At 44.1% G+C, this 22,617-nt stretch overlaps 1 protein-coding gene across 2 annotated transcripts in view; it reads left to right on the top strand.

Annotated features, from left to right (window-relative positions):
• Positions 1-22,617, top strand: part of SPTBN5 (spectrin beta, non-erythrocytic 5) — a 2,054,098-nt gene that overhangs the window by 1,536,755 nt on the left and 494,726 nt on the right. For both annotated transcript variants that reach the window (XM_078659643.1, XM_078659644.1), the window contains exon 51: positions 5,687-5,833. In XM_078659643.1, the coding sequence (XP_078515769.1) occupies positions 5,687-5,833 (147 nt within the window). The remainder of the gene's footprint in view (positions 1-5,686; positions 5,834-22,617) is intronic.

Consider the following 22,617-nt stretch of genomic DNA (forward strand, 5'->3'; position numbering starts at 1 on the left):
CTCTTTCCACATAGGACAGAACATCACTTTGCCCACCTTCTTCCTGTCCGTGAACCCTTCTAAAGAGGAGAGGCTCCACTGTCTGGATCCAAAATGTGCGCTTTCATTCTATCTGGATTGCACAAAACAATTCCGGGTGGATGATCAGTTCTTTGTAGGCTATGTGGGTGCCAAGAAAAGTCGGGCCATGCAAAAGCGGACCATTTCCCGATGGGTCGTTCTTTGCATCAACATTTGCTACTCCTTAGTGAAAAAGGAACCTCCAGTGGGACTGCATGCCCATTCCACCAGGGCGACTACAACCACTACTGATTTGGGACGTGGAGTTCTCCTTCATGACATCTGCCAGGCAGCCACGTGGGCTTCATTGCACAAGTTTACCATACACTACTGCCTGGACAGCCAGGTCCGGAGAGACGGCTTCTTTGGCTGTTCAGTTCTTCAGGACTTTCGAGTGTGAACTTGGTTTGCAGACCCACCTACGGGGTTGGTCTTGTTGGGGTATCTATTCTAAGGTGAGGAATCCATAACCAATTAGCTCTTTCAGATGAACAAGTTACTTACCTTCGGTAACGATATATCTGTAAGAGACATAGCTTAGTTATGAATTCCTCACCGCCCCACCCATCCTCCCCGTTCTGGGAACTGACTTCTAGGATTAAGGACTCCCTTTCAGGACCCCAGATTTGTGCACCAGTGGTCAGTGTCTTGCATGACTCTGTGCTTCTGGCGTGGAATGTCGTGTAAAGAATTGACGTCAGCGCACAAGGACGGCGTCAAAGTAGATACCACAACATCATCTCGGCGACCACGATGCCAACAATGAACGTGGAGTCGACCGACACCACCTGTTGATGCGCAGGTTTACTGCTGACTAAAAAGTTCTCTGGATACAGTCTGATGCCTGGGGGTAAATTCTGGGGTGAGGAATCCGTAACTAATCTATTTCTCTTACAGATATATCATTACCAAAGGGAAGTAACTTGTTCTTCTGCAGTATTGGGGTGTCTTTCATAAATTCGCATGCCTGAATCATTCCCCGTCGTCGGAGTGGGAGTCCCACGGTACATAAAAAAGCAATAATTTGTATATAAGAAAACCAAAACCCTTGGTAATACCAACCAGGAAGTAAAGTAGCCCTAAGCTACAATGGAAAAAACTTCTACACTTATGACTATCCTAGTCATTTTGTATAGACCAACTACAGCCAATCAGGCGCCAGCACCCACTAGAATGCTCTCCCCAGAGACTCAGGCTCTCAGATTTTCTACCGCACGTCGTGTGAAAGGGAGTCTCCCTGAGCTCTGCTCAGTACTTCTCAACCTGACTGGTTATTTCTCCTATTTTTGGAATGTCTTCTTCAAAATCTCTCTTCAGACTATGTGAGTCTTGTGGGAAGCTTAGGCTTTTTAAAGAGGATCCCCACAAAAAGTGCATTTATTGCCTATATCCGGATCGTGAGGTAAAGGATTGTAAGATCTGCTGGACCTTTCCTCAGAAGACCCTCAGAGACAGAGAAGGTTGTCTTCTATTATGGTTGCAGAAGATTAAGGACCAGGATGATCCTCTATCTGAGGTAGGAAGTTTGGCTTTGGGGTCTTCTATATCTTCCAGAAAGAGAAAGATTGAGGAAGAGGTATCTTCTCCTGGGGCTAAGGTGTTGAGAAAAGCTAAGGATTCTAGCTTGCCTTCCTCGTCTACCGCAAAAAAGGCTACTCCACCTTCTAAATATGATATGATATGATAGACAGATGTGGTCAGACATATCTCCATATCTCGAAAAGCTTCCGGAAACGGAGTGGTCAGAAGCATGGAAGTTGTTACATGAAGGGGATATGCGTCTCTGCAGAGATGATTGGCGCAGCTGTGGATGTGGCAACCACAGGCTTCCGACAGTTGGCGGGCGCGGCAGTCTTAAGGAGACATGGTTGGCTGAAGTCAACCTCCTTCCGGCAAGAATTCCAGGCAAAGATAATAGATATGCCTTACGATGGAGAATATCTATTTGGCCAGCACATTGATGAGGCTTTGCAGGCCATAAAGAAAGATACAGACACCGCAAGGTCGTTGGGAAACCTGCACTTTTGCAAATCGTCCTTTCGTGGCGCCAAATCACGTGGGTCCTATTGAAATAGAGGAGGATATTCTCAGCAGCGCTCGTACCATTCATCACAAGGTAACCAGCAATATCAACCGTATAAACAACAGACATACGGACAGCGAAGCAACAACTTTTCGCAAGGGAAAAGAAAATCCTCTTATCGGGGACAAAATTCTGCTAAAAGGCAATGAGAACTGCCACCTGCCGCCACCGCTGCCATTACCAAAGTCAAAAGTTGGAGGAAGAATATCCCATTAATTATCAAATTGGTCCAAGATTACTACGGACAAGTGGGTCCCGGATGTAGTAGCCAGAGGACACGCTTTGGAATTTGTCAAAATCCCTCCACATTCACCTCCAAAAGGTCCACCAGCAGCTCACCTCAAAGAGCTTCTGTCCCAAATAAATATAATGATTCGGAAAGGTGCAATCGAGAAGGTTCCTCAAATACAAAGAGGAAGAGGTTTCTATTCGAGGTTCTTCCTCATACGAAAGAAAACAGGAGAGTGGCACCCCATCCTCAACCTACGCGCCCTCAACAAATACCTCAAGAAGATGTCCTTCCGGATGTTAACACTTCAAGAAATCCTCCAGCTTCTTTCCCAAGGTGATCACATGGCTACCCTAGATCTTCAAGAGGCCTACTTTCATGTGCCCACTCTCCCCAGGCACAGAAAATTCCTGAGGTTCAGAGTGGCTGGCAGGGACTTTCAATTCAAAGTTCTCCCGTTTGGGCTTCGTTCAGCGCCACAAGTATTCACGAAGGTATTAGCCCCAGTGGCGGCACATCTTCGCTTGGAAGGCATTCAAATCTTCCCGTACTTAGACGATTGCCTTATCAAGGCCAGTTCTCTAAGAGCAGCAAGAGTACATGTTCAAAGATGCCTCTCGCTTTTCCAGTCTCTGGGACTTTCAATCAATTTCAAGAAATCCCATCTTGTTCCGTCACAAAGAATATCGTTTTTGGGGGCAACATTAGACACTCGCCTCACCCAAGCCGTTGTCTCAAAAGAAAGACAACTCAAGATTTGCAAGATGGCCCTCAACTTACGACAAAAAGAGTACGTTTCAGTACGAATGTACAAGTCATTCCTAGGGATGCTTTCATCCTGCATCCTTCTCATACCCAACTGCTGTCTCCGGATGAGACCTTTACACGAGGAACTCAGTCTACAATGGGTTCAAGTGTCAGGGTCATTCGACGACTGGATCACCATAACCTACAGTATGAAAAAGGCTTTTCTATGGTGGACTCAGAAAAAGAATCTGCAAATAGGGCGTTCATTCCTAACGGAAATACCTAGTTACACCATCACCACGGACGCTTCCCTGGAAGGATGGGGGGAACGCCTACAGGGAATGACCGTCAATGGGAAATGGTATACACATCAAAAGAAGTGGCCCATCAACCTTCTAGAGTTGAGAGCAATTTTTCTGGCCCTGAAATCTTTTCGGACGGTAATACACGGATCAACAGTTTTAATCAGAACAGACAATACAACAAGTATGCATTACTTGAACAAACAAGGGGGCACAAGATCGGCCCTTCTTTCTCAGGAGGCCCAGGAGATTTGGAGTTGGGCTCTAAATCACAGGATAAATCTGTCAGCAACGCACGTTCCAGGGATGTCCAATGTCCTCGCCGATTCTCTCAGCAGAGCGACAACGACAAATCCCGAATGGGAACTTCATCAGCCAACTCTGGACAGACTTTTTCAGAAGTGGGGTCATCCCGACCTGGACTTATTTGCGACAAAGCAGAACCACAAATGCCCATACTTTGCAAGTTGGATTCCCCACAAGTTTTCATGCGGGGACGCACTTTCGATGAATTGGTCTCAAATATTTGCATACGCTTTTCCGCTGATCCATTTGGTTCCCAGGGTCATCCGGAAAATGAAGCAGCAGCCATGCCGCCTCATCCTCATCGCGCCCAGGTGGCCTCACCAATATTGGTTCACTGAGCTACTACTTCTCTCAGAGTGCAATCCCATACAACTTTAAACACTACCAAATCATCCGGACCCAGCTTCCTTGAAATTAGCAGCTTGGCTCCTCAACACGTTGAATTCGCCCATCTAAATATCCCGGAGGATTGTAAAGAAGTTCTAGCCAACGCTCGAGCGCCTGCTACTATTAAGACTTACAAACTTAAATGGAAAAGGTTTTGTGCCTGGTGTCTCTTTTTAAATGCCAGTGATGCAGATACTTCAGTGGGACGAGCAGTGCTTCGCAATCTTAAATAAAGCGAGTCTCTGTTCTCCCTCCTCCTCTATGCTCTTCTAGACGCTTATGTTTCATGTAATATTGTTTGCAAAACGTACATATGCATAGGAATGCAAGAAGGCGGCTATGAGCAGGATGGTGTGTACTGCTATTTACTCTGATTCAGGCATGTGAATCTATGAAAGACACCCCAATACTGGAGAAGAACAATAGTTACTTACCTGTAATCTGTGGTTCTCCAGTATTGATGTTTTTCATAGATTCACATGCACCCGCCCACCTCCCCTCAGAGGCTCTTCAGGCGATATTATTACTTTCACTCCTGTGCGAGAAAATCTCAGAGCCTGAGTCTCTGGGGAGAGCATTCTAGTGGGTGCTGGCGCCTGATTGGCTGTAGTTTGGTCTATACAAAATGACTAGGATAGTCATATGTGTAGAAGTTTTTTCCTTTGTAGCTTAGGTCTACTTTACTTCCTGGTTGGTATTACCAAGGGTTTTGGTTTTCTTATATACAAATTATTGCTTTTTTATGTACCGTGGGACTCCCACTCCGACGACGGGGAATGATTCAGGAATGTGAATCTATGAAAGACACCAATACTGGAGAACCACAGATTACAGGTAAGTAACTGTTGTTCTTTTTGCACCTAAGTATCAAATAGTTGAATTTTTTGTTAGAAATTCCAAATAATTTTTCTCACCGAATCAGGTCTTGTGGATTTCCTGAAAGCATTATGCTATTTACAACTTGGCAAAATCCACAAGTATTAAGTCTGGTAATGGGTTTTGTCACCGGAAAGATAGATTGGTGTCCATTGAGAAGGTAGTGAAGACATAAGAGGTGATAACTCTGTGACTGTTCACTAACCTTCTCAATATTTTTTCACACTCAATTTCCTTAGCAAAAGGTTGCACCCAAAAATCTTAATATGTTATAGAGGTGTAGCAAGAAGAATTGTTACACCTGAAAAATATTTCCCAGATGTAGAAAATAGAAAAATATTTTTGACACTGATGGGTGTACCACTGACATAAAATCTTCTGGTTTATGGTTAGCCATATGCTAATGTGACATGAATGAGACTGTGTTATATCAATAAAATGAGCAATGCATCAAATAGAAGTCATGGTTGCTCCCTTAATGAAGTATGAGCATATTTTAGATCTGTGCCGGGTCAATGGCAGTACCCAAAATTATTATCATTACAAATTAACCCTTAATGCATTGCAATTAAGTCAATTCAATGAGATTGTTGTAATGCTGCATTTCAGCACTACATGAAGCAATCATGTTGAATTACAGCATATCTGTTCTGGTTACGCCAGTCCTGTAATTGAAGATTATCACTCTTTCTGCAGACTGCTACCTGGATGAACGAAAAGAACAGCATTGCCTTGGATGAAAACTGGCGCGATCCAAGCAACTTACAAACAAAGCTGCAGAAGCACCAGACATTTGAAGCCGAAATCATGGCCAACAGAAATAGACTCGACAGCATCCAAATGGTATGGTGACGAAGGAGGGTATGGTTGGTTCATCTGTAAACACTTGAGAGAATCTCTAGTGAGATGGGTTCATAAAGAGATGCATGTATGACCATATTGACTAGGTGGCAGTTGGATCGACTTATGGAGGGCCTGATGTATTAATGAATATCAATTGACTCTTTACTCTGAAGGAATTATGTTATATTAAAGCCCAGCATGTCCTGACACTTGAGTGTAAATGTACCATAGCTTTTCTTTAGTGGGTTGAGTTAGGTACATGATAGTAGAGTAGGGACCTGATTTAGAGTTTGGCAGGCAGGTAGCTCTGTCACAAACATGGTGCATATCCAATCCACCTTATTAGAAGTGCATTATGTACTAGTGCACTTTTAATAGTGTGGATGGGATATGCTTCATGTTTGTGGCAGTGTACCACCTGTTGGCCAAACTTTGCCCTGGAGCAAATGGGGTTAGTTGTCCTATTATCATTTGGGCTGGACTTGTCATCTTAGTGAACTGCAAAATCCATTTTTCAGAGTGGCCAATAAATATGGAAATTATTTCCAGTGCAATTAATCATATGTGAGTTTACCTCATCCGTATTCATTGTGGATATCCTAAAACCCAAACTTGATTTAACTTTTCATTGAGTCGATCATCACAGTCCTACTACATGGAATTGCAATTTATTCCAGCATTCATACATTAAACGGTTCTGTTAGCTCATTTTTTTAAACCCAAAAACTCAATTGCTTTATCTGCCATTCAGCAAATAAGTTTAGTGCCCTTAGGTACAGGGCTCGTTAGGTTATGTATGATGACATTTTTCTCAAGTTATTTCAGAGTATTTCTGGGCACCATTTTATGGATCATAATTACTTTTCTTAAGATGCGTCTAGTCGGTGTTGGTGCCCTGTGATTCTACCCTAGTATTTCATTTCAACTGGTTATCCGCTTTTCTATAACCACTGTTTTTCTTAATGGGCTGTGGGATATTTGCTGTTTACTGGGTAGTTTTGCAAGCGCTCCAGTGCAGAGTCTTTACTTATACATTAGTTAATTGTTTAGCACGTATGGTTGCTCATATCAGCAAAGTCAACTGACAAGGGGGTCATTACAGCCTACAATGATGTTTGCAGCAATAAATATCTTTATTTGCCTGGTCTTCTGTGGATCGAAAATATGTTTCTGCACCGTACAATCTTCATTGATAGTCATAACAGCTAGAATAATTCCCTACCGTTTTCACAGACTCCGGAACATCAATATATAGTTGAGTCTCAAGCTGACAGCATGAAAACATTGTCTTTGAATCTGGAAATTTCTGAATGCTTCTGTTGAATGGAAGCCCAAAAAAGGTGTCATTTATTCTGCGTGTTATAAAATTATAAACCTGCCAGATGTAGGCATAATACAATATTGAAGTATCTTTTAATAAAAAACATAGGGTACATAAGTGTTTTATTTAGTAAACATGAATGCAAAAAAATGCATCTAGTTGACTTTCATTCAAGAGTGACAAAGAAGACAAAAGGAGCCTATCCCATGAAGAAACTGGACAGCAGCTCTATCCAGCTTGCTGGCAGTTTGCCTCTGTCACTCAGGTAATTTTTCCAGCTTGTGATAGAAGGATCCCAGAACACTGCTGAGGTTATTACCTCGAAAATACATATTTTGTTATCAAATAGGTTTACTCCAGATACTTCACTTGACATCTTTTTCAACTTACTGTTGTGTAAGCCTATTTTCCATTGTTTTTTTTACAGGATTTTAGTCAGGATGCCATTACAATTCTCCAAATGTCCTTCTTGTGGGAGAAAAAAAGCTGTTAAAGATGCTCATAAAGCCTGTGTGTGGTGTTTACCTCCCTTCCACACTTTTAGTGAGTGTGACATTTGCAAGAGAATGTCTAAAAGGACATTTAGAGACAGAGAAGGCATGCACCTTAGGGGCATGATAAAAAAATGAGGATTGAAGAAGAGAGAAAGAGCCAGAGACTTGAAAGATCGATCTCTCTGAACGATCCTCTTTTTATCACCCATCCTCTGACAAAACATCACGGAAGGATCAACGGGAGAAAGACAACATCATTCCAGTCATCATTGTAAGACAACATTGAGACCGAAGTCTATGTCGAAGCCATCACTGTACATTTGTTAGCCTTCAGGTGAAGAATCTGCAAAACAAAGTCACAAACATCAACGATATTATTTGTCAACATCGATAAAACACCTGTCGGCATGAAGAACCATTTTGATTTCGAGAAGATACTAAGTTGTTGGTACAATGGATGCCGTAGAGACCTCTTTCATCAACCTCGAAGTCACCACTGACTGCGAAAAAACTGAGACTGTTTACATCATTTCCTCAAATCTCTGAAGTTTGGTCCAGATCACCATCTACAGTCCAAACTATATCTTTGTCTCCCTGCCACGCTATTAGATCTTCTGATGATCAACAAAATCCCAGAAAAAAAGGCATAGGGAGGAAACAACTTCTTATCAACAGAAAAATATAGACAAACATCTTTCCAAGAACTGGAGCCATTAGCATATCAACACATCACTCCAACTATATTGCTTCAAGAGCTGTTACAGATTCCTCCGCTACCTCTTAATCTTTCACCTCTAAGGAGAGCATCAAGAGCAACTTCAATGTTTCCAGTTTGAAAGTGGAAACCTCCGTCACTAGTCAGGTTTCCAGGCAGGTCACATCAGCCACAGAGGAGTAGACACACTTCTCCTGAGTTTCCTTCACAAAAGAGAACAAGATCAAGATCACAATTCAACTCTCCATATGTAGATACTTATATGGATACTTATATGGATGTCACATCATACACTCCTACCTCCCAGCTCATCTGACTCATATTTCATCAATTGATGTTATCATCAGTTTTCAAGGCATATTACACAGAGGAGCGGCAACGTTAATTATTTCTCTTGAAACTCCTCAACCATTGGTGTCTATCATTTTGGAGACGTTACAACCTAGGTCTGCGCCTAGACTACTGTGACTTAGTAATAGGTCTTCTTGAGATAGCAGAAGAGAAATGTTTAACAGCGGCTACAGTGAAAGCAGTAACACTACTCTTACTGAAAAGTGCAAATCTACCAACCAGGACCCAAGTTTCTTTAAAACAGATCCAAAACTTGGGGGCATATTATCAACACAGGCGATCAAATTATCGCCCGCTTTATCGGCAGAAAACTGCAGCTAAAGCCGCTTTTGCGGCAGAAAACTGCCGCTAAAGCTGCTTTTGCGGCAGTTTTCTGCCGATAAAGCGGGCGATAATTTTATCGCCTGTGTTGATAATATGCCCCTTGGTTCAGTCATAGTGACAATCATCAGGAAAAGACATGTTCTGCACCAGGTTCAGCTGCTTCACCGGAAAGGGAAAGCAAACCCTTTGATGCTGTGGGCAGAAACATGTGTGGAACTGCTTCAACACAATTGAAAAATGCAAGTTCCTCAGCACTACTCGGAAGGTACCACAGCAAAATCTGGTATTGAATGAAATCCTTTGATTTGCTGAAACATCGCCAACAGGAGTATTTGCAAATTGTGATAGCAAATCAAACAATTGGTGCTGCTAAGGATGCTATAGAACTTTCTGCTACCGATTATTGTCATGGCTTATCTCTTTGCAGATCTTCTTGGCTCAGATTATCATTCTTGAAGCCAGACGCACAATGAAAAATAGCAAATCTCACTTTTCTGGTACATCCCTGTTTTGCAAACGTACCCAAGATGAAACGCTTCTTTGAGAAATTTTTTTTTTATTAAAACCCCTTCTTAAGCAGCAACCTCAATCCATGTCGGGTGAAGAACAAAAAGTCACTAAATTAACTTCTACTTAACCTTCTGTTAGCTTGGCACTAACGCAGTCAGGATTAACTTAGAGTCAATGTGTAACTTATGTATGCAGTACACAAACAGTAATAAAGTAAAAACACAGAACACAAGAAACATCCCACATCAATTTAGAAAATAAGAGTAAAAGTTAATAAATGCAATGAGACTAAAATAACAAGAATTCAATCAGAAGAATCAAAGCTATGCAAGTTCAAAGAGTTAGGTAAGCACAAAGCACCAGTTACATTTATCTGGTTGTGCGAGACTGGAGGAAAGTCACATGTTCAGTCCGTCTGTGATGGAGTACAAGCCGGATCAATGGACCAGATTAATCATGCTGAAAAAGATACCTTTTCAAAGTCTTGCAGGAGGAGTCCAGTTTGCGGGATTTCGGAGGCCGTGAGGAGCAGGGAGAATGCAGTGGATGGTCATCACTGTAGCGCAAAGGGCAGACCTGACTTAGCGTACAGTCGTTGTTGTGGCGCAAAAATCCTGTTGGGCTTCACGGATAGTCATTTCTGGAGCTTTGTGTTGGCAGTCACAGCTGTATCTCATAGTGCATATCAAGCATTGCCAGTTGTCAATGTAGTGAAAAGAGTAGGGTTCACCGAACTTCGCGTTGCTGGTTGGCACAGGTGGCAAGATCTAGGCACCAATCGGCATGTTCCATGTTGCAAAGAGCCCAATGTGGGACGTTGGCCTGGTATATGCTGTCCACTAATTAAAGTGGGCACCTTGCACCAATCCAAACTACCCTTATTGATGATTAGGTCAAAGACAACCTTTAAAGAAAGCTATCCTAGTGTTAGCTGTGGAGAGCAGCCTTCAGGCTAAGTCTCGAAGAAATGTAAAGCAGCTTGTTTTACCAGATTAGAACCTCCTGAATAACCAAATCAAAGGAGAACCACACAAGGGTTATATAAAATATATGTATTTATTACTAAACACTCTCTACTAACCTCTTTATGAGATTAGAGCACAAAGCACACAATATTAAATCACTAGAACAACAGTAAATAGCACAATACACAGTGGGCTCCAGGGGGAGACCAAACCATATACTAAGAAAGTGGTATAACTACCATGACTTAACTAGACACAGTGCCTAGAGCACATTGAATCGCTGGGACCCCAAAGAACCACCCAAAGTAGTGACCCAGGGGACCCACGGAGGACGGGTGCAGTGTGAGAACATAGACGCGAGCTCCGTCCAACTCTATGGGAAAGTCGCGGTTGGAAAATTAAAAATTAAGGACACTTCGGAGAGGACTTCAAGCAAACCCTTTGGAGCATAGAAGGTTCTAAGGCCAGCACCCTTGTGAGTACCGGAGTACCCATGTTACCTATCCCAGGAGAGCCAGGTGCATAGGTGTCAAGTGATGTCGGAAACCTTTGTCGTTTTCAATGGCGTGACTCAAAGAAGTGCTGCTGCCGCGAAGATGAAAACTGTCCAGTGGAATCCAAGCCTGGAGCCGAGATGAGAAGAAGCTGAAAGCAGAGACGACAGAGTTTGGGTCACTTCAGGGTGACCAGGGACTCGGTAAACGAATGCCCACCGATGTCGTGTGCTTCAGGTGAGATGACGGGGAGCTTGATTCTGCAGTCATGGGGACCAGGAGACGTCGACGATGACCGGAGGTGAGCTGTCCCACGAAGGATGTCGAGTGCTGAGGGATCAGTGTCCGGATTGAACACAAACAAGCCTTGGCTAATGCAACCCACGCTGGCAGAGGAAAGTAGGCCCGGTGTGGACCAGCAAGGTCCAGGACCCTCTCCAAGCTATGGAGAGTCAGGACACGTCTGGAGCGACCAGGGAGGCCTAATAGAAATCAAAGTTACCTTCACAGGGACCCACAGGCCAGGGATCGCGTAGGGACCTCGAGCTGAATCACAAAATACCCGCCCACGAAACACTTGTGGAGTGTAGGCGGGAAGGAAGGGGTGGGACAAACTCTGGGGACCCACCTATGTAAGGGTCAGGACAGAGGGATGGTTACACCCATGTCCTTTATCCAGTTTCACTCCAGAGCAGGAGCCAATAGCTCCTGCAACTGGTATGAACTGGACTATGCACAGGGACACCAAATGTGCCCCCCAGTGCAGACTTCAAACACTCTCAGAGTGCCCCCACCCAGCCCACCCGGCCCCAATACACTAAATCCTGTCTGGGAGGTGGTCACACCTCCCTGTGACAGAAAACCTATTGTCTAGCCTCCCCTGCTCAAGCTCAGCTCAGCAGCAAACGACACGGCGTCGACATTCCTTCATTGGAGAACTGTGCATGTTTTTAGACCTGGCTTTGGACGTCTGCCACACGCCGATGCGCCTTTCGTTCAGGAGTCGGTGGGTTTATGGAAGCATTTTGAGAAACCTATTTGGATGCCACCGCCCCCTCCAGTCGTGGATACAGGAAAGCGGCCTGGCAAAAGAGCAAGCAAGCTGCCGGAAGGTCGAGTTGGAGGATACTGAGAAGCAGCAGAAGAGGCTGAGGTGACCGTTTGTTGGAAAACAGCTTTGGGGAGAAAGGAAAGCCAGTGTAATTGTTCAGACTGCAGGGACTGTTTTTGCGATCTCTGGCGGTTTGTTTGGAGCGCAAATCTCTATGCGCATTTACCTTGTGTAATCTATATATATAAAAACGAATGTATGTCTGTCTGTCTGTTTGTCCTTTATGCATTACTTTGTTTTAAATATCGGCCCCCCAGGGCCCTCATAATCTTTCGAATACTGATGTACGCACCAGACGGAAAAACAACAAATCGTGTATCCACAGCACTCAAATAAATAAATATAATTAAAACACCATTCATCCCATCGCCATGAAACTTTGGGAAGTTGTTGAGTACACTCCCGCGAAGGTTTCTGGCATAATATTTTTTTTAATATCGGCCCCCCAGGGCCCTCATAATCTTTCGAATACTGATGTATGCACGAGACGGAAAAACAAAAAATCGTGTATCCACAAGCACTCGAATAAATAAATAGAATTAAAACAGCATTCATCCGATCGCCAGGAAAGTTGTTGAGTACACTCCCGCGAAGGTTTCTGGCATACATTTTTTTTAAATATTGGCCCCCCAGGGCCCTCATAATCTTTTGAATACTGATGTATGCACCAGACAGAAAAACAAATAATCGCGTATCCACAAGCACTCGAATAAATAAATAGAATTAAAACGACACTTTGAAATGTTTTCCATATTAAAATGAATACGTTTCAATAAAAATTACACAATGTAAATTGAATGTTATCATAACGAGTTTCCTTGAATTTCCTTTCTTCGGAGATCGCAGCAACGCGTAAGCTAGTATATATATATTTGAACATAAACTCTGCATTCCTTCCAGAACTCGGACTCTAACATAGGGACGGACACCAACACAAGGACTCGTACTCAATTTTTAAAAGCTTTCAGTACTTTTATTCATTCGGTGACGCGTTTCGCCTGCCTCCGCAGGCTTGTTCACACAAACAAGCGTTTGTCACATTGAGAACATTTAAAATACAAGCTTCCGATCACATGGTCCGCTACAGCCTCCTCAGTGTAAGACAGACTATACCACAAATGTGATTCACGTCGTTATTGCTGAATTGTTGTATTGATCTGTGGGTAATTGTAAATTCATTACCTTGCTTCATTTGTATTTTAGAAAATAACTTTTTAAATGCAAACTACACATTTAAAGTTTTTTCTCAATAATCATATGCCATGGAGTGAAACAATTTGTGTTTTCTCCTCCTCATTTCCACTCAGGTATTTCGTTTTTGGCAAGTGCCCAATTATTATCTTTTTTCTTTGTAAAAATAAACATCACATTCACATTCTTTATATCAATGCATACATGGTGGTAGTACTTTATCCTGTAGGCACATTAAAATTACTCATAAATAATTTGATATTTAAAACTTCAAAATATATATTAACATCATATACATTTAAAGAAAGTTTAAAACAATAAAATAAAATATTAAAACTCCAGGTGAACCTTCTCAATGTATCAATATAAATAAATAAAGCGCCAATGCATTGTAAACAAACCTAATTTTTCAAGTGTTCATTTAGGATATTGCCAAGAAGATTGTATTGTCTCATTGATCAATACTCTTAAAAAGGGACAAAGTGCAAGTGCTTTTTATTGTTTTTCTAATGTATCTAGTATGGGCTTATGATCTATACAGTACATAGATTTATAAAGTGCTAGTGCTTTTGCTAGAGATCGCGGGTCACCCGACCAATAATTTCGCCACTTCCGGTTTCGGGCCCATATATTTCAAATCACCAGATACATTGATCGGATGACGTCACAATCTACTACCAATAATTGTGGGATTCCTTTCGATTATTTCTAGTGTACCCGACTTACCATCCACTGTTACGGGTACCTATGACCACAATGGATCAGGGAGCTAGCTGTAAAAGGAAAGGCAGCAAATAATATACACTTCAATAAATGACTTTACTTTCATAAAATGACCACGACAACTAGAAGTTTTATAAAGTTTATCTAAAGTTCAATCAGTGTGAAAATCCAACTTACATTGAGCAGATAGTCAGTAAGCAAAAACATTTGGTTTCAAGAGAAATGCGACTGGGAACCTGCTAAGCTAGTAAACTAATCATGACAGAGTGAACACGGGAGATGAAGAAATAACTAGGTCAAGTATCATTTATGCTAGGAATTGGGAAAACTTTAGAAATCTAAACAATTCGGTTAACGTAAATAGGACACGCTATAACTTCAGAAAATCTCTTCATTCAGTTTAGTGAGAAATTTTATAGAACACATCAAACAAGTTATAAACTGCAAATAGGAAAATGATTTGTAAAAGAAAGGGTAACATAGGAACATGCTATGAAAATAAATGCATACGTTTCATGAGATGCAATGAGTTGCGAAAGCATGGAAAAACTTATCATAAGCAAAGGTATGTCTTTATTGAAGCAAAGACAGAAAAATAGAAAGGTGCAGTTTCAAGAGATTTAGAGCGATATTTACCTAGACTGGTGTGAAAAACCAAACCCTGGCCACGGGTCAGTTAAGGACAGGAAACCCTCAAGGAAGGATACCCCTCAATGGACAGCAGGTGCAGAATGGACACCCAGGACAGGACAGGAAACCCTCAGATTAGGATCAGGACAGGACCACCAGGACACGACCAGCACCCGCAGTTTGGAAGCAACGCCTGCGCTCCACCCTCTCTGCAGCTATCAGTCAGGACCCCGATTGGGTCAGCGAACTCCCAGCAAAGTGCTCCGCCAGCACCTTTAAGGTTTAGTAAAACCTTAGTCTATGGTCAATTTCGGAGAGAGTGCTCCGCAGCGCTCTGTATCTTCAAGTCACCTATTGAGTGCGTTGGGTCAGTGACAGGTCAGCTATTCAGACAAGTCGGACAACTTCCCTAGGTGAACCTAGGCTAGATATACTGTTTTGGGACAGGGTACCACCCCCCAAATGTTGCAATGTGTCAGAATCCCCAATTGCGATTGGTCCTAAGGTAGGATTTGGTTAACACACCAATCAGAACAGACTATTACAAGCCCTACTTAGCATCCTAGGGTGCCGCCTAGCAAGATTGGGGTTCCCACGAGAAGTCGCAGAGAATACAATTGAAAGAATACAATTTGATACAATAGAATACAATCCTGATGCTCTTGCTGGGTGAAGGTGCACGTTCCCATGCTGGCTCTGGCATCAACCTTCTTTGGCTTGGTTTCAATGCCACCGCACCATCGAGTGATTCTGCGCAGAAATACCCTCCAAGATGGACTCCCCAGCCCCATCACCCCTCAGTGTCGAGGATACATGAAAAGTAAGCGAAAACAAATTAATACATAGAAATAAATGAATGTATTACATGTTATAAGTTCGTACTTTAGTTTCATCATTATAAAAATATACTATGCATTAGTGAATAAGTGCACCGAATAACATCACAGGAGCAGCAGCACAAAGCTTCAGCACGTTATTGCTATTACGCATGCGCGCCTTTTCCCTCTCGAATTCTGACTGCGTCATGTCAGCGGACTATGCCTTACGCATGCGCAGAAACGAAAAGCCAAGCAGCGGCGATTTTAGGGACAAGGATTAATCGTATTAGTAGAACACATAGGCAAGCGTCTCTATGATACCCACGCACATTAAAAATACATAAAATTAGTAAAACAAACAATTTGTTACGGGATTATAATAGATTTTCGAGGTTTTTGACTCGAGCAAGTCGCGATGCAAAATCTTGCTCTATCAATCCCCTCTTTGATGATATTTACTATCATCACAAAAATGGAACCAGATGCCAACTTTCTTTCACACTTTGTACAACTCTATCTCTTCCAACATGCGATTGAGTTTTTCCTTCTCATTTTTGGTAGGGTGAGAATTCTTCACCCTTTTGTAAATCTGATTATTTATTTCTTCCAATTCAAGCTCATCCGCATTCCGTTTCACTCCGCTTGCATTCACTTGATACTTCTTATTATGCCTTCGGCATTTGCAACAGACGAATATGAAAAATAGGATAAGACCTATAATTCCAATTGGCATCAGTACTTTGAACAATAAGCTTCTACCTAAGTTAGCAAACCAGTGACCTACATTTGAGAGACCATCAACTAGTCTCTTCCAGGCACTGTCAACCTCGAGTGGTTTGAGTTCCTTTTCCAAATTAATAATGTTTTTCACATATCTTTTGAGCTGCACGCTTTTGTCCGGAATGTAAGTGCAACAATGTTGCGCCTTGGGGAGGAGCCAAGATGGCGACCTGAACGGACGCTCGATTCCCGGCTCCGCAAGCTTGTGCGTTCCGCACCTATATCCTGCCCGCAAATCCGGCCTCGCACCACATCGGAACGTAGCTAAGACCGCACTGAAACTTCCAGTGTTCCACCGAGGTCCCTGCCTGCCAGATTTCCGGAGATATCGTCGTGAAGGGCGGCGGTCTCCGTATCCAGGCTCTGAGACCAGTGTCGCTCCCTGCCACCGTGGACCTCCAGACCGGCTCCGGTCCGTTGAGCCCTGGAGGCGTGGATCTATTCTTTTGTGGCACCGTCGCTGGGGGAGTCGGACGGATCCCTTTCGATGCACCTGGGCGCCCCGACCTGTGCGACCGGCACACGGTGGTGAAGTGTTCCTTTGTTGCGATCGTCCCCCTGACTGAGGCTGACCTGCGCTGTTCAGTGTGAGTGGGTCGCCCCTGGACTGCCCCGACTTGCATCGCGGCGGCAGTGTGCTATCCCCTGCTACGCTCCGGAACTGTGTGCCATACTTGCCCGGACCCGAACCCTTTGAGACTGGAATCGCCTCCCTCCTGTTGTGCACCTCCCGAGGCATTGGAAATGGCGGCTGACCTCTCTACAGCGGCGACTGTACTCTTGCCTTGTACCAGCAACCCCCTGCCCGACATCGGATTGGGAGCCGCGCTGTACACATTGTCTCGCGCTGAGGAGCAGCAGTGCTTGCAGACAAAGTCGACCTGCCGAGATATCTTTGATGCGCTAGTTGAGCTCCGGGCGGCATGGCGAGCACTCTCCGGCAAGGTGGGCGACGGTGCAGCGCGGCGGTCGGAGGGGGTCCGATCGGCCGACTCTCGGCGTTGTGCTGGATCGACTTTGTCAGAAGCAGAAGGGGATGTCGGGGTGCCGAGCACTGAAGGGGAGGTGAGGATTATCTTTCGATGCCACGACTCCTGTGAATGGCGGTCTGACAGTATTACCGGGAATACATTGTTGCAACCATCAACGGAGTCCGCGACTTTGTTTGTGGGGATGTTGCTGTTTCCCCAACCTCCATTCACGCTGCAACTGTATCCCCTTGAGATTGCTGCCTCCCAAGTGCCTCCTTCCCAGCGACAGATTGTCTGTCGGCTTGTGAGTTTGACTTTACTTCTCCTGCTTACCTGTGGCCCGACTGATGCCTTTGGACCTCCATTTTGTCCCTACCTCCCACTTCTTCATCGACGGTGGCCATTTTACTTCCCGGTTTTGTTTGGATCGGGCCCTCCTCGGACACTGTGCTTAGGGGGACTGTCACGTACTGGCCAGGGCTGAAAAACCTCTGTTTCATGACCGGGACTGACAGGCTGGCGGGGACTCGGATTGGAACACTTATAACTACGCGTTGGATTGTGCGGACCGGGATGTTTCGCCCCGTTTCATACCGTAAATGAGACTGTTATTGTTTCTCTATTTCACGAGGTGGGGATGGACTGCATGGCGGGATTGACCGGGAATGACTGTACTGGGCCCTCCTCCGGCTTTCTAGCATGGGTTATTTTACTGAGGGGAGGGGCGGTATTCATCGTGGGCTGGGATCGGGGGGGGCTCCTGAGATCGGGATGGGGTTAGACGGATTCCTGGTTGTATCTTGCCAGGTGGGGATTAGGGTTGAAATGTTGTACGTACTGGCTGCATGGATTCTATGTATGGTGTGGATTGTTTTCCCCCATCTGTTTCTATTATTGTTAGTGGTGGTTCTGCTTTACAATCATGGCGTCATTCGTGATATTGTGTCCCTTTTTCAACGGCACGGTCGGCACCATATACTGGCTACCCTGATAATTTGCGGGCAATCGGCTCCGCCACGCTCTCTCTGGTTCCTGCCTGCTGGTCGTGGAGGTTTATTGTGGCTGGGGGGCTATTTGTTTAGGGTGGCATCCATCTTGCTCTCCTTTGTTTGCGTTCTTATTAGGGCGGCCATTTTGTCCCTTTGTTCCGACTGGGGCGGGTTTCTGCTGGGCGTCATGGTGTGGTGGTCGCTTCGCGACCTGATTAGCGATGGGGGTCTCCGGGGGTTCACTTTTGTTAGATTAGCTGGTACGATCTCGAACTCTGCCGCCTCTCTGGCGTATGTAATGATTGTAGCTCCCCACGTTTGTTCTGCTACTGATGTTTATCCTGGTATTTTTGCTTGTGGGGTGGGTCTGTGCGTATCCTGTTATTGCCCTTATGGACGGGGTGGTCATTCCAGTACTGGCTCGGGGTCCCGGATGTATCTGATTCCATTCTCCTTTTGGTTGTGTGTACTTCTCGTTATTCTTGTTTCATTCGGTGAAAGGGGCTTTACGTGGCTGGGAGACCGGGAGTCTTGTTAGTGTTAGGGCTCCTCCCCCCGTTTCCTTTTCTCTTTTGGGAGTGGTAGAATGGCTGGTTCTTTTCTTCCTCCCGATAATTCAAGTGTGACTATCTTTCTTTTCTTATCTTTCCTTCTTTCTCTTCTCTTCTTATTCTATATTTCGGGTTCTTTACTGGGCGACAGGCACTTTGCCGGGGGGGGGTAGGCCGTAGCCTCCGGATTGTTGTAGGGTGGGGGGGTAGATTTAGTTTTTCTCTTTTTAGTTTCTATGGGCCTTATTTCTCTAATTTCTGCGCTTTCTTGTGCTGGTTTCAGTTCTGGGTCTGCAATAGGGGTTTGTAGGAAGTGGGTGGCACTGAGGGTGGTGCGTAACTATGGACTGCATTTACTGTTGTTTTGTATGGTACTGCCATATTGACGGGGTGTTCTTTCTACTGTTGTTCTTATTGATGCCGCCTGCTCATGTTATGTAGCTACTGTCCGGACTCAGTTCTCCTTGACTCTATTCTTTACTGATCTATATTTCAATCGAAACTTTAGAAATTTAACCTTCAATGCTTCTTCTCCTTGGCGGCATGAATCCATTCAGTGTAACTGTTACTAATTGTTGCTATCTTGCCTGATGCCGCTATGTAACCGCGTTGCTCGCACCTGTGCTTATAATCTCCGTGGCCGGCCTGCTGGTTGTAGGCCCGTAATTGTTTTCTTTTCATGCACAATAAAGGTTTTCAAAAACAAAAAAAAAAAAAAAAAACAATGTTGCGCCTTCAACATCCGGCAGACTCCGCCCTCTTTTGCTAATAAGGTGTCAAGAGCAAGTCTGTCTTGTAAAACCATTGATCTGATCGCAACCATTTCGGTATTGACCAGCAGAAATCCATGAGCTGTATCAGTAGACAGCACATCCACTACTGTGGACAATTTGCAAATTCTGTGAGTGTTCAGAACCACTCCCACTCCAGGTATCAGTGCACTAAAAATACTACCCATTATTTCACCTACGCTTTCTCTTTTACTACGCACTAAGCCATTAGTGTTTTCATTGCTTCCAGCAATTTCATTCACATGGTATATTTTCGGGAAAACAATGCCAATGTAGCAGCTTCCATACCAGTGATCCGGCAATTTGAAATAAGCCTTGTCTCCACATATATAATAAATTCCAGGAAACACAGGCTCTGACCCATTTTTGAATCCCCAACCTCCAATTACCTTGTAATTGTGTTCACATTGACTGGAACCAATGAAAATGTTATTATAATAATCAGTCTTCTCGCGGTGAAAACAGAGTTTCCCTTTCTTCTCGAAATCCAGCAACAGAGCAGGTCCCGCCCCGCCAGTTGAGGTGCTTTCCATGTTCTCAGCCCATTTAGGTGCTTTCTGCCTTATGTCATTAGCCTTTCTTTGGAAACTCTCCCTTCTCTTCTCTGCCATGTTTAAAAATATTTTCTCTTGTTCATGCAATGAACAGGTCAAGTTGTCTCTATGTGCTTCAGCTATGTCTATATTGCCTATAGGCAAAAAGTAGTCTCCCATATAGCGTATTACGTCACTTTTTATATGTAGAGGATTCAGATTTCCACGAATGGGAAGTTCAGAAAAGATCACGTCATTGTTAGAGTAATAGTACTGTAACGGTCCTCTTTTGTAAAATAAGCTTGCTAAAATACTACAGGAAATTCCATATGTCAGGGGCAAGTGATGGTATGTCACGCCTTCAGCTACAGAGGTAGGTAGCTTCATGCAGACATAGCAATCCTCTATCTCCATAGTCTCTACATAATGTACTAACAAGTTTGCGAAAACATTTGAGTGTTTCTGATTCCTAACTCCGTGGTAATGTAGTCCTTCCTCATCTGATGCATCTAAGTCTCGTTTTGTCTGTTTGAGTGCTTTCTCACGTCTTTCTACACTTCGTGTTGTCAGTTCTTCAGTGTCAGTGATCTGAGTAGGGGAAATATTAGTATTTTTACTAACCATAAAGGGAATGAAAACTGTTAGTCCTATCCAAACTAATACAACTATAACTATACTACATACACATACTTTGCAGCATGTTTTGCAACAACTGCAACTAGGTCTTCCATTCGTTCTTGACTCAGACATTTTGGCTCAGAAGAAATTTCTCAACCCCTCTTTGTAAGTTTACTCAGGCAGCTTACTCTGTGCAACCTCAGGTGAGCTCGTCTTCCTCTTCTTCAGAGTACTCAGCAACCGGTTCTCCGTCACTTTCGTCAGTGATGTCAAGTTCCTCAAAATTTTCCAAGATTAAGTAGGTCCACTCCGGGTCCTGATATTTTTCGTTTTGTCTTTTTATTCGCTCACTCCTTCTCTTGGAGCTATCTCCAGGTATTTCTGCAATTCGGGGACTTCTTCTTATATCTGCAAGTTTCTCTTGGACTGTTTTTATTCTTAATTTCAGTCTCTTAACATACCTTGGCTCAATGTGTTTCTTTTTCTTTAGTCTTTTTGCTGGCACTGCGATCTGACTTTCTTTTAACGACCTTTTATTTTCACTTGTTTGTGGCGCTTCGTTTTCTGTTTCTTCCCTTCCTGTCTGACTAGTCCCAGGTCTTGTATCTATTTCTTCTGCCTAGTTACTAAGCTGGCCTGGTTCAGGTGAATTTTTGTTTTTGCTTTTGAATGTCTCTATTTCTTTGTCCTGAACACGTTCTTCTAATTCTAACTGATCCTGTTCAAGCACTTCGATCCCTTGATTTTCTTCTGCTCGAACTATTACACTTTTTCTAGTCTGTCCCTTTTCAATTTCAGGAGTTAGTGGAGGTGTATCAATCACCTGATCTGTCCCTGTCTGACCTTCTTCTTCGTCCTCAGACTTGATGTGAATCTCAATGATCTGAGGGTCTTCGCCTGTGCCTTGCTCGACCTCACTATTCCACTCTCTGTCTTCTCTTATTCGCTCTCTTGTTCTGAGAGGGTCTCCAGAGAGATCGACTATGGGTATCCAATCCTCTGGCCAGATTCCCGGCAGCTCGTCATCAGCTACTTCTGGACCAGCCTCCGTTGGATGTTCAGCAGTACTGGTGCTTGGCCATGCGTCATCAGCTACCTCCGGGCCAACGTCTGTGGGACCCTCAGCTGGGCTGGTGCTCGGTCGTCTGTCGTCAGCTACTTCAGGACCAACATCTGCAGACCCCTCAGCTGGACAACCTTCTGCTCCAGGCTCCTCGTCAGGTATCACCTTCTGGGTATGGCTGGCATGGATCCACTTGGGAACGCCGGCGCACTTTACAGCAGTCGTCGTTACCAGGATTACTTGCCGCTTTTTCCCCCACCTCGGTGCTAGGCAACTTGAACGAGTGTGCTTCTTTATTTTAACCCAGTCACCAGGAACCAATTTGTGAACTGGTGTTGTCGGGTTGGCGACGGCGTCTGCCCCAATCTGGTGAGAGATAGAACGCACTTGGTCACCCAGTTGCTTGCAGTATTCAAGTACCAAATCATCAGAAATGCTTAACAGTTTGTATCCTGGTACCCATGCTTGTCTCATCACTCTTCCCATCAAGATCTCATGGGGGCTCAGGCCTGTTCTCCGATCTGGAATGCTTCTGAGTCCCATCAGAACAAGAGGCAAGGCATTTATCCAGTTTAGGCCAGTGGAATCACATATTTTTGCCAATCTATTCTTGATGGTGCCATTTATTTGTTCTACCACTCCAGAAGCCTCTGGATGATATGCACAGTGCAGTTTGTGTGTGATCCCAAATTCTTTGCAGAGCTGAGCCAAGATTTCATTCTGGAAATGTCCGCCTCTATCTGAGTCAATAAAGACTGGAACCCCGAACCTCGGTACTAGCTCTCTCAGCAATAACTTGGCTACTGTTATGGCGTCGCATTGTGTGGCAGGATAAGCTTCC

Source organism: Lissotriton helveticus, chromosome 9, assembly GCF_964261635.1.
Source record: "Lissotriton helveticus chromosome 9, aLisHel1.1, whole genome shotgun sequence".
Taxonomy (NCBI): domain Eukaryota; kingdom Metazoa; phylum Chordata; class Amphibia; order Caudata; family Salamandridae; genus Lissotriton; species Lissotriton helveticus.